General features: G+C 46.6%; 1 protein-coding gene across 2 annotated transcripts in view; it reads left to right on the top strand.

The window, feature by feature from the left end:
• The window catches only part of LOC144607002 (rho GTPase-activating protein 45-like), a 137,994-nt gene that overhangs the window by 105,879 nt on the left and 19,148 nt on the right, over positions 1-12,967 (top strand). For both annotated transcript variants that reach the window (XM_078423523.1, XM_078423522.1), the window contains exons 11-15: positions 351-530; positions 3,750-3,887; positions 4,996-5,186; positions 6,922-7,085; positions 12,366-12,467. In XM_078423523.1, coding sequence (XP_078279649.1) covers positions 351-530; positions 3,750-3,887; positions 4,996-5,186; positions 6,922-7,085; positions 12,366-12,467 — 775 coding nt within the window. The remainder of the gene's footprint in view (positions 1-350; positions 531-3,749; positions 3,888-4,995; positions 5,187-6,921; positions 7,086-12,365; positions 12,468-12,967) is intronic.

The following is a 12,967-nucleotide window of genomic DNA, read 5'->3' as shown; positions in this document are numbered from 1 at the left end:
TATTAGTGTGCGGGGATCGCTGGTCGGTGTGGACTCGATGGGCCGAAGGGCCTGTTTCCGTGCTGTATCTCTAAACTAAACTAAACTAAACTCACAATAGAGTCAGACCTATGAACCTTTCTTGATCAGGTGCATGCACAATGTAAGGTAAGTTTTGCTTTTCACTTCACCTTATTTTGACGTGAAATGTAAGATTTCAGATCCTAAGATTGAAATCTTGCTTCGCGGTGTTGAAAGAAATGTCTGAGTGCATTTGGTGAATTAACAGAGTTTCTTTCATCCGATCTGTGTGACCTGATACCTGATAATTGCCCAGTAAATCAGTCAGCCTCTCTGTTGCCATCTTGCAGCAAGAAGCTGAGGCCAACCTGAGGAAGGCAAAGCAGGTGTACATGCAGCGGTCCGAGGAGCACGAGAAGGCCACGCTGCTGACGGTGAAGGCAGAGGAGGACCAGCAGAGTACCAGCAGCAGCAACACCAGCAAGACTCTGGACAAGAAGAGAAAGACGAAGGAAGATGCACGCAATAAGGTACGGTCCAGGAGCAAGGCTTCTGCAGCGAGCTGGAGCTGAATGTAATCATCTGTCTCTTTATACAAAGAGAAGGGTGGCCCAGCCTTACAGCGCCAGAGACCCCAGACTTTGAAATCGGTGCGTCCCTTTCCCCCTCCTCCAGTTTTAGTAAACAACAGAGGCAGAGACAGAGAACAGAGGCGCCAGATTGATGCAGGCTGGTCAGACATTAGCACATTCACCTCAGGTTGCCTGGGTTCTATTCCACACAGAGAAGGTCTGAAGAAAGGCGGCACAGTGGTGCAGGGGTAGAGTTGCTGCGTCACAGCGCCAGAGGACCAGGTACGATCCTGACAATGGAGTGTGGCTGTGCGTACGCAGATTGTACGTTCTCCCCGTGACCACGTGGGTTTTCTCCGGGTGCTCCGGTTTCCAAAGGTGTGCAGGTTTGAAGGTTAATTGGCTTCTGTATATTGTCCGTTGTGTGTAGGATAGAATGGTGTATGGGTGATTATTGGTCGGCACAATCTTGATGGGCCGGAGGGACTGCTGCCATGCTGCAGTTTAGTCTCTAAACTAAACTAAAAATGATCATATTTTGGTGGAAAATCTGTCCATGGTCACTATGGGAATATTCTCTGCTTGTTCTTGCACCGTCTCATTGGGTTCTGTTGACTTCAGTTGAGCTGAAATTAGGATAGAAGGTGAATCGCTGGCAGCAATCTCAAACACATCGAACTGTCGAATAAGTTGAATTGAATTGAATAAGCTTTATTAGCCAAGTATGTGTACTTACAAAGAATGTGCCTTGGTGCTTTGCTCGCACGTAACAACACGATATACAGTAGACAATTAAAAATAAAACATTATAATTTAAACATGTGAAGAATGAAGTAAAATACCAGAGCAAAGACAAACTCCTCCTTTATTTGAAAGATAAACAGAAAGTGCTGGAGTTACTCTTGAGTGCAGCACAGTGGCGCAGCGGCAGAGTTGCTGCCTTGCAGCCTGTGACCACATGGGTTTTCTCCGGGTGCTCTGGTTTCCTCCCACACACCAAAGACTTGCAGGTCTGTAGGTTAATTGGCTTTGGTAAAATAGTAAATTATCCCTTGAGTGTAGGATAGTGCTAGAATACGGGGTGATCAGTGGTCGGCACTGACTTGGAAGGGCCGTGCTGCATAACTCTCTAAAGTCTCTAAACTGAACTGTGGCTCAGGCAGCAGTTCAGACCCGATGCGAAACGTCACCGATCCGTTTTCGCCAGAGATTGTGCCTCTCTTTGGTATCAACCAGCATCTGCAGTTCCTTCTTATTACATTCTCCTTTACTTGCATGGTTTTATTCAGCAAAGAAAGCAGAGCGGTGTGGCATTTGCTTTATACTGAAGATGGTGAGCAGGCGAACATAGCATTGTAAAAATTTCATCTGTCAAATTACATGGCGAGATATCTTTAGGTTTAGGTTTATTATTGTCACCTGTGACCAAGGTACAGTGAGCAGCTTTTGTTTGCGTGATATTCAATCAAATCGGGTAATACTTTGCATGAATACAAACAAGCCAAACATACATACAAAAGTACAAGGGTGAATAAAAAAGTACTAGAGTACAGAATCTAGTTTCTCAACATTGGTTTATGAGTGAGAGGGAGAGAGAGAGAGAGAGAGAGAGAGAGAGAGAGAGAGAAACAAGAGTGTTCTACTTTGTTATGTCCTGGAAGGAACAATGAAATTCCTATGTGCAGATATGCTGTGCTATTACAAGGACTATTGAGCAGACCGATCCTTAATCAGAGTGTGGCTGGTGTTAAGAGATGTGCTGGGATTTTAATAGGGCCCAGGTGCGTTAAATGTCACCACGGGAGGAATAGATCGGGTAGATGCTCAGAGTCTCTTGCCCAGAGTAGGGGAATCGAGGACCAGAGGACAGAGGTTCAAGGTGAAGGGGAAAAGATTTAACAGGAATCCGACGGGCAACTTTTTCACACAAATGGTGGTGGGTGTATGGAATAAGCTGCCAGAAGAGGTAGTTGAGGCTGGGACTAGCCCATCATTTAAGAAACAGTTAGACAGGTAAATGGATAGGACAGGTTTGGAGGGATATGGACCAAACGCAGGCAAGTGGGACTAGTGTAGCTGGGCCATTGTTGGCCGGTGTGGGCAAGTTTCCACACTGTATCACTCTATGACTCTATTCAGTGAGATCATTCAGACCACAAGCGAGATTAAAACTGTTTCCTGGGGTCAATGTGACACACAGGCAAAGTATTCCTTTCACTTCCTGCTTCATATTGAAAGGAAGATGAACCTGTGTATTCCTTCACTGTGCTTCATTCGTCAGTGTGGAAACATCAGTACAAAATCAGTAGCTGTGAGAAAACACAGCCCGTTTGAGGTGATAGAAAAAGGTGGAGGCCGTTCAGCCCATCTAACCTGTCCGCTGTTCGTGGGTAATCTGTGCCGCATCATGAAGTCTGGCCCAATGAGAAATTATCCGTCTCTTTTCAGAATCAGGGGATATGGGGGAAAAGCAGGAACAGGGTACTGATTCTGGATGATCAGGCATGATGATATAATGAACGGCGGTGCTGGCTCGAAGGGCCGAATGGCCTACTCATGAAAGTAGTTTCTATGTTTTGAAATTTCGATTTGACCTCACCCACGTTTTGGGGGCAAGAATTCCTGTTAATCTTTATGTACTAACATGCATTCTGACATTGGTGGTTATATCTTTAATCCCTTCAGCTGATAGAGTCATAGAGCATGGAAACAGGCCCTTCAGCCCAACTTGCACATGCTGACCAACATGCCCCATCTACAAGTCCCACCTGCCTGCTTTTGGCCCATATCCCTTTAAACCCATCCTACCCATGCACCCGTCTAAATGTTTCTGAGATGTTGCGATAATATCTGTCTCAACTACCTCCTCCGGCAGCTCATTCCATACACTTACCACCCATTGTGTAAAAAATAGTTACCTCTCAGGTTCCCATTAAGTCTTTCCCTCCTCATCGAATACCCGACTCTGGGCAAAAGATTGTCCAACTTGTCCATGCCCACCCACAAAGCCACATCCAAGCGAGTCCCATTTGCTCTTCCCTGGGCCTTACCCCTCTAAACCCTGATGCTGAATGTAATATTTCACTGCATTGGATAATCGGCACAGGCCCTTCGGCCCAGCTCATCCATGCTGGCGTTACCCTCCTCCTGACTGTCTTCATCTCCTCTGTTCTGCAGGCAGACGAAGCAGAAGCAACGTACAGAACCTGCATCGCAGACGCCAAGACGCAGAAACAGGAGCTGGAGGACGTGAAAGTGAACGTACTGCGACAGATCCAGGAAGTCATCCGGCAGAGCGACCAGACGTTGAAATCGGTGCGTCCCTTTCCCCCTCCCCCCCGGCCTCAGTCAAACAAAAGGGACAGAGAGCAGAGAGACATAGGATGGATGAGGGCTGGTCAGAGGTTGACACACATACTTCTGAAGAAGGGTTTCGACCCGAAACGTCACCCATTCCTTCTATCCAGAGATGCTGCCTGTTCCGCTGAGTTACTCCAGCATTTTGGGTCTATCTTCGGCTTAAACCAGCACCTGCAGTTCCTTCCTACAACACTTCACCTCACGTTGCCTGGGTTCTATTCCACACATGGAAGGTCTGAAGAATGGCGACACAGTGGCGCAGCAGTAGAGTTGCTGCTTCACAGCGCCAGAGACCCAGGTTTGATCCTGACTATGGGTGCTGCCTGTACGGAGTTTGCATGTTTTCCCTGTGACCGCATGGGTTTTCTCTGGGTGCTCCGGTTTGCTCCCACATTCCAAAGACGTACTGGTTCGTAGGTGAATTGGCTTTTGTAAATGTCCCCTAGTGTGTAGGATAGAAGAATTGTATGGATGATCGTTAGTCGGCATGGACTTGGTGGGTCGAGGAGCCTGTTTCCACACTGTATCTCTAAACTAAACTAATTTAAACTAAACTAAAAGACAAATCTCCCTCTCGGCAGTCACCCTACACTGGGTCCTCCTTAGATCAAAAAAATTGTCCCTAGTTGGTGTAGGATAGTGTTAATGTGCGGGGATCGCTGGGCGGCGCGGAACCGGTGGGCCGAAGTGCCTGTTTCTGCGCTGTATCTCTAAAAAATCTAAAATCTCTTTCTCAGTGATTCCCCCCACATCGGGCCCTCCTTAGATCTCCTTCTCAGCGATTCCCCCCACACTGGGTCCTCCTTTGATCTCCTATTCGGTGGTCCTTAGATCTCCTCAGCGATTCCCCCCACACCGGGTCCTCCTTTGTTCTCGGCGGCGTGTCCGACCTCTGGCACTCACATGGCCCACCGTTAATTGCCGGATCCCGTGACCTCGACCGCCTTACTCCAGCACTTTGCGCTCGTGGGGATTGTTGCCGTTCAGTTCCGATCACTCCTTTCTTCAAGATACAATCCAGGTTCTGCCTACTTTAACCAAATCTCTCTGTCGGAACTTGCAGGCCACCATCTCCTACTTCCAGATGATGCACATGCAGACCGCGCCTCTTCCAGTCCACTTCCAGACCCTGTGTGAGAGCAGCAAGCTCTACGACCCTGGCCAGCAGTACGCCTCCTATGTCAAGGACCTGCAGATGGAGGCTGAAACAGAAGCACATTATGATTTTGAGGCGTATTCACCGCAGATAGCCTGGTACGTTGATTCTGAACTCGCTCGCGATTCGTTTCTTTGACTCTCCCCTGTGATCGGAGCCATTTGTGTGAGAGTCGGTATGAACAGCCCCAGCACACTTCATATTATGAACAGCCCCAGCACACTTCATACTCCCGTACACTTTGCTCATCATAAGACCATGTGATAGCAGCAGAATTGGGCCATTCAGCCCATCAAATCTACTCCACCATATAATCATGACTGATCTATCTCTCCCTCCTAACCCCATTCTCCTGCCTTCTTCCCATAACCTCTGACACCCGTACTAATCAAGAATCGGTCTATCTCTGCCTTAAATATATCCATTGACTTGGCCTCCACACCCTTCTGTGACAGAGAATTCCACGAATTCACCACTAAAGAAATTCCTCCTCGTCTCCTTCCAAAAAGAACGTCCTTTAATTCTGAGGCTATGACCTCTAGACCTCTAGTGGAAACATCCTCTCCACATCCACTCTATCCAAGCCTTTCACTATTCTGTACGTTTCAATGAGGTCCCCCTCATTCTTCTAAACGCCAGCAGGTATAGGCCCAGTGCCTATAATCGGGGATCATGCTTAGGTATGGCGATACTTTACTGGACTGTACATAAGGAAAGAATCACCCTTAATCACTGAGAGTCAGAATGACCAGCCACAGCATTCTTGTTCCTTTCACACCTTCTCTGCGTGTGGTCAGAGCTCATCATATCAACAAACTGGGCCTAGATAGAAAGTTGGCACGGAGAGGATGTTTCCATTAATGGAAGAGTCTACAACCAGAGGGCACAGCCTCAGAATAAAAGGACGTACCTTCAAAATGGAGATGAGGAGGAATTTCTTTAGCCAGAGGATAGTTGATCTGTGGAATTCATTGCCAGGGATGGCTGTGGAGGCCATGACATTGGGTATCTTTAAGGCAGAGATTGATAGGTTCATGATTAGGAAGGGCGGCATAGGTTACGGGAGAAAGCCAGAGAATGGGTGTGAGAGGGAAAAATAGATCAGCCATGATTGAATGGCGGAGTAGACTCGATGGGGAGATTCAGACCTTGGCAGACAGGGAGCAAGTGTAGAGAGGCCACATTGGGAGTACTCAATGCTACAGATGAGGTTTAAAGAGGGGCATGTAACACCTCTGTCTCTCCTGGAAGGGCAGCTGGGGTCCCTGGATGGAGGTGAGGGAGGAGCTGCAGAGATAGGTATTACATCGCCTGCGGATACAGGGGAAAGTACCTGGGGAGGGGGTGGTTAGGGTGGGAAGGGGTGAGTGAACCAAAGAGTTACAGGGGGAGTAGTCCCCGGGGAAAGGGGAAGAGGATGCGGGAGGGAGGACGGGACGGGTGGTGTGATCTCGTTGAAGGTGGTGGAAACATCAGAGGATGATGTGTTGGATGCGGAGGCTCAAGATGTGAATGTTGAGGACCAAGGGAACTCTATCCTTGTTTCGTCGGGGGGGGGGGGAGGGGAAGCGAGAGCTGAACTACAGGACACAGAGGAGACGTGGGTGAGGGATCCAGCCACAACAGCAGGGGGGAAACCAGGGGAAAGAAAGAGGACATCTTTCATTTGCCCTTTCATTGTTGTTATAGTGGAACTCAATAGTGTACATTTGAAAGCCCAAGTAAAAGAGAGTTCTCCACAAATAGTGAATTGTGTCCCATTTTACTCTTTACGATGCCGGTGTAATAATGTATTAGATTCTACAAATTGCTGTGAAATTCCTCCCTCCCCAGGTCTCCCTATGTGAGAACCCGTAAGGGAAGCTTCAACGCTCATGACTTTCCTCCTCACACGCCAAATGAGTTACAAAGCCAGGCGTCCACGGAGGAGCCCAGCGCCCATGAGGGAGGACTGGTCCAGAGGGAAGCGCGGGCCGGGGGTATCGCTGAGAGACGAGGTGAGTCTTCAAACCCAGATGTCAAGAGAGAGACAAGAGTCAAGAGTTGTAGGAAGGAACTGCAGATGCTGGGTTAAACTGGAGAGAGAGACACAAAATGCTGGAGTAACTCAGCGGTACAGGCAGCATCTCTGGAGAGAAGGAATGGGTGACGTTTCGGATCAAGACCCTTCTTCGGACTGACTCTCAGTACAAACTCCGTACAGGCAGCACCTGTAGTCAAGGTCTCTGGCACAGTAAGGCAGCAACTCTACCGATTCGCCACACATTGTCACATGACCCGAGAAAGAACAATGAAATTCTTGCAGTGGCAGCAGAATTATAGGGTCCATAAACACGGTAGTTTAGTTGACTTTATTATCACATGTACCAAGGCAAAAAGCTTTTTTGTTGCATGCTATCCAGTCTGTGGAAAGACTATACGTGATTACAATCAAGTCGTCCACAGTATACAGATGCAGGATAAAGCGAATAGCCTAGTTAGAGTAAGAAATGCTGTTGTTGGGGTGAGTGGTTTAAAAGAATGGAGCGAATGTCATAATGATCGCAGATCTGCTTCTGGGACCAGCAGGCAGAGAGAGTCACCTGGCTTGGGCTCCATCCTCAATCGATAACATAATAAAGCAACAAAAAAAGAAGTTCAATAAATAAATAAAAAGTCCCTGCCTTGGTGGCACTGAGTAGTAGAGAACTGATAAAACGCACACCTGGACTACTGGGGTAGAGTAATGTCTCAGAGACACAGGAGATCCTAGGATCTGGAGCAAAGAAATCAGGTGCTGGAGAAACACCAGAGACCAAGGTTCAACCGTGACTATGGGTGCTGTCTGTACGGAGTTTACACGTTCTCCCTGTGACCGCGTGAGGTTTTTTTCCGGTTTCTCCTGCTCTGGTTTCCTCCTACACTAAAAAGACGTACATGTTTGTAGGTTAATTGGCTTTGGTAAAATTGCAAATCGTCACTAGTGTGCAGGACAGTGCTATTGCAAGGGGGATCGCTGGTCGGAGCAGACACGGTAGGCCAAAGGGCCTGTTCCCGCGCTGTATCTCTAAAGTCTAAAGAAAGGTAGAAAGGCACGAACAGATCTCCTACAGTTGAGGTGCTGTGCTGCTTAAAACCCTCTGAACATGATGATAAGGGAGTGGCTGCTGCAGGTGGAGTTTAATCATCCGCTGCATTAAGCAAGTGTAACTTCCCCTCACCCCTCTCTCTGCACAGTACTGATCAACAAGACCTGCAAACTTTCTCATCGTTTTGTTCATTGTTTTTATTTGCAATTGCAATCCCCAAGGTTAACTCAGCTCCTGATCCCTACAAAGTGAAAAATGAATATATGGAACGTATTTGAAAACACTGTAAATAAGTACAGCTGCATTGCTCCAAAACCACACGTTTGTGTTTTCATCGTGTGAAACTTCCACCCCTTGCGGTGGCCAATGAAGAGGGGTGTTTTACTAGATGTGCTTGTTTTGTGGTCTTGCCTCTCTGTGCAGTTTATCTGTGTAAAGGGGCAGATTGGAACTGCTAACATCAAGCTAATGTATTCACACCTGTTGTGAGTCTAAAGTTTAGGTTAACGATTTTTTTTGGGGGGCTATTCATTGACCAGTGTTCAAATCATTCCTTCTACGCAGTAAGTCATAAGTAAGTTATTACGATTATAATTCCAATCCGTTCCTAAAAATAATTCCCATCGAACTAATTAATGTTTGAAAAGGAAGAAACCTTGGATTGGCTTGGGTTTTGTGGTGATTGACCCTTCTAGATTAATTGAATTTACTTATGTTTATCTCATACCAACTTTGCCAGAAGGAGCATTTTCGTGCCTTTACTTTAGATACTTTTAGAAATACAGCACGGAAACAGGACATTCGGCCCACCGAGTCCACACTGACCAGTAATCCTCCCATTCACCAGCAATTCACAACTTACAATCTTTACTGAAGCCAATTAACCTACAAACCCGCACGTCTTTGGACTGAGGGAGGAAACCAGGGCACCAGGAGAAAACCCACGTGGTCACAGGCTACATACAAACTCCATACGGACAGCACCTGTTGTCAGTATCAAACCCATGTCTCTGGCATTGTAAGGCAGCAACTTTATCGCTGCACCACTAAGATTTCCTCTTCCTAAAAAAGTCCAGTCAAACTAATAAATGTTTGAATGTTTGAGAAGGAAGAATCGTTGGATTGGCTTGGATTTTGTGCTGAGTGACTCTTCCAGATTAGTTTAATACCAGCTTTGGTGAGGCTTTGGTGAGGCTTTGTAAGTCCCATCACTTTGATGAGGAACAAGTTCTGCCAACAAACTGTTGGGAAAAATATCCCTGGGCATTCCACCTCTCATAGCCAGCTGTTAAAAACTAAGCATGATTCCAAATATCTATAGAAACATAGAAAGTAGGTGCAGGAGTAGGCCATTCAGCCCTTCGAGACAGCACCGTCATTCAATATGATCATGGCTGAATTTAGAAGGATGAGAGGGGATCTTAATGAAACATAAAAGATTATTAAGGGATTGGACATGCTAGAGGCAGGAAACATGTTCCCGATGTTGGGGGAGTCCAGAACCAGGGTCCACAGTTTAAGAATAAGGGGTAGGCCATTTAGAACGGAGATGAGGAAAAACTTTTTCACTCAGAGAGTTGTAAATCTGTGGAATTCTCTGCCTCATAAGGCAGTGGAGGCCAATTCTCTGGATGCTTTCAAGAGAGAGTTAGATAGACCTCTTAATGATAGTGGAGTCAGGGAGTATGGGGAGAGGGCAGGGGTTCTTGTGGATGATCAGCCATGATCACATTGAATGGCGGTGCTGGCTCGAAGGGCCGAATGGCCTACTTCTGCACCTATTGTCTATTGTCATCCAAAATCAATACCCTGTTCCTGCTTTCTCCCCATATCCCTTCATTCCCTTGGCCCTAAGAGCTATATCTAACTCTTGAAAACATCCAGTGAATTGGCCTCCACTGCCTACTGTGGCAGAGAATTCCACAGATTCACAACTCTCTGGGTGAAAAAGTTTTTCCTCATCTCAGTCCTAAATGAGAATAACCCCTTATTCTTAAGCATTTGAAAATAATCTAAAAGCATCAAATATTTATTGAACTTTTTTATTTTTTTGAAAGATTGCATGAAAAAATGGTAAAGCATAGACATTTTAAAACATTGCAATTAATACGAACCTTCCAACAGACCTGACAACAGACCTTCATGGTCAGATCAGGATCCCTGCACTTACTACAACTGGGACTTGAAAATGGCGCCAAACTGACGACCCAATGTATACTGTCCCAATGTGTTACTGCTGTACACTTGGACTGTATCTGAGATGCTTATCTAATAGGAATCTTAAGTGCTTATGTATAGTGATACTTGTACTGAACTGTATACAAAAATGAATTTCACTGTACCTTGGTACACGCAACAATTAAAAATACCATACCAAACACATTTTAAAATACCGCACACCTTAATTCCCCGTTGATGGGGAAAATCAATGTCCAAATCCTGTCTTGGAGACACATACCCAGCATGGAGGCCCAGGTGACTCTCGGTCCATTATGATGGGCTGACCACGTCACTGTCTTGCCGAGCTCAACACCAGACTCCTCAAACAATTCCTAGGAACCTCTGGCCCATGATCGCTTGCACTGGAACCAGCTTCACTTGGAGTTTGAGTTTAGTTTATTAATAATAATAATAATAATAATAATAATAATGCATTTTATTTATATAGCGCTTTTCATATACTCAAAGACGCTTTACAGAGATTTTGAGAACATAGGGAAATGAATAAATAGATAAATAAATAAATAAATAAATGAACAGAGAAAGGAGACAGAAGGTGAGGTGACCTTCAGTGGTTGAAGGCAGTACTGAACAGGTGAGACTTCAGCGATGTTTTGAATGTGGTGAGTGTGGAGGAGTCTCTAACGGTTTGGGGTAGTGAGTTCCATAGGGTGGGAGCAGCGATGGAGAAAGCTCTGTCCCCCCAGGATCTGAGTTTGGTCCGGATGTGGGGGGATAGGAGATTGGCAGCGGCAGAGCGGAGGGTGCAGGTGGGAGTGTGCCTGTGGAGGAGGTCGGTCAGGTAGGATGGGGCCAGGTTATGGAGGGCTTTTTAGGTTATGAGGAGGATTTTGTACTGGATTCTCTGGGGGATGGGGAGCCAGTGGAGTTTATAAAGTACGGGGGTGATATGGTCACGGATCGAGGTGTGTGTGAGTAGACGGGCAGCGGAGTTTTGAATGTATTGAAGTTTATTGATGATTTTTGAGGGTGCGCCATAGAGGAGGCTGTTGCAGTAGTCCAGACGGGAGGTGATGAAGGCGTGGATGAGGGTTTCTGCAGCTGTGGAGGAGAGGGATGGACGGAGACGGGCAATGTTTTTGAGGTGGAAGAAGGCTGTCTGTGATGTGTTTGATGTGTTTGTCGAAGGAAACACATACACGTTTATTGTCACGTGTACCGAGGTACAGTGAAAAGCTTTCGTTGCGTACTGACCAGTCAGCGGAAAGACAATGCATGATTATAGTCGAGACATCCACAGTGTACAGATACATGATAAAGGGAATAACGTGAATAGCATTTACTGCAATATAAAGGCAGAAAAGTCCGATCAGAGATAGTTGGAAGTTCTCCAATGCGGTATTCCATTCTTCAGATCCTTTTTCTCCAGAGATACTGCCTGACCCTCCAGCACTTTGTGTCTACCTTCGGTGTATATGCCAGCGTCTGCAGTTCCTTCCTGCACATTTTGGCCTGCTGTTGATATTTGAATGGAAGTGTTGGAAGTGCGGCACGGTGGCGCAGCGGTAGAGTTGCTGCCTTACAGCGAATGCAGCGCCGGAGACTCAGGTTCGATCCTGACTACGGGCGCCATCTGTACGGAGTTTGTACGTTCTCCCCGTGACCTGCGTGGGTTTTCTCCGAGATCTTCGGTTTCCTCCCACACTCCAAAGACGTACAGGTATGTAGGTTAATTGGCTGGGTAAATGTAAAAATTGTCCCTAGTGTGTGTAGGATAGTGTTAGTGAGCGGGGATCGCTGGACGGCACGGACCCGGTGGGCCGAAGGGCCTGTTTCCGCGCTGTATCTCTAAAATCGTTCTAAAAAAAAAAGATAACTCTGAACCATCTCAAAGCAAAAGACGTTATTGTTTCTCACACATGAAAGGATTGAGAGATAATGATTTCTTCACGAGGCTGCCAGCTGGTGGAGGAGTCAAGTCTTTGAGTGACTCAGTCAGTAAAATGTGACCCTGTCTGGCCCTTTCAGGAATCCAAAGTCATCAGGTACACAAATCCTGGCCCACGACCATGAGTGATACCGACAGCGTCGGAGGAGGAAACAGCCTGGACTCACCCTCTTCTGTCACAGGTAGGATCAGCAGACTCGCCGTTCGTGTAAGAACAATAGGAAAGGTGACTGACGTGACATAATGTCATCAATTGTTTTTTTTTGCTTCAGATGGGAGACTTGATCAAAATGTCTAGGATCCCGAGATTAGAGTGCGGAGGAGATTCTTCCTGTTCAAGTATCTAAAAACGAAGGGTCACTGCTGGCAAAGAAGCAGAGATGAGGCCATTTTTTGTAGCCAGATGGTGGTGAATCCGTGGAACTCGTTGCCACAGATGGCTGCGGAGGCCAAATGACTAGTTATTGTTAAGGCGGAGATTGGCAGATTCTTAAGGGTGACGAGGGTTATGGGGAGAAGGCAGGAGAATGAGGTAGATTCAATGGCAGAGACTTGAAGGGCCAAATGGCCTAATTCTGCTCCAATGATCTATAAACATGCCTCAGCCAAGGGACAGAAGCTGTCTCTCACAAATGTTGGTTCCTGTTCAGTTATCAATGGCATCTAGTATGATCAGGCCAAG

The sequence above is a fragment of the Rhinoraja longicauda genome, chromosome 28 (assembly GCF_053455715.1).
Source record: "Rhinoraja longicauda isolate Sanriku21f chromosome 28, sRhiLon1.1, whole genome shotgun sequence".
Taxonomy (NCBI): domain Eukaryota; kingdom Metazoa; phylum Chordata; class Chondrichthyes; order Rajiformes; family Arhynchobatidae; genus Rhinoraja; species Rhinoraja longicauda.
Note: the sequence above shows the minus strand (reverse complement) of the source record. Positions and strands in the feature narration are given on the sequence as shown.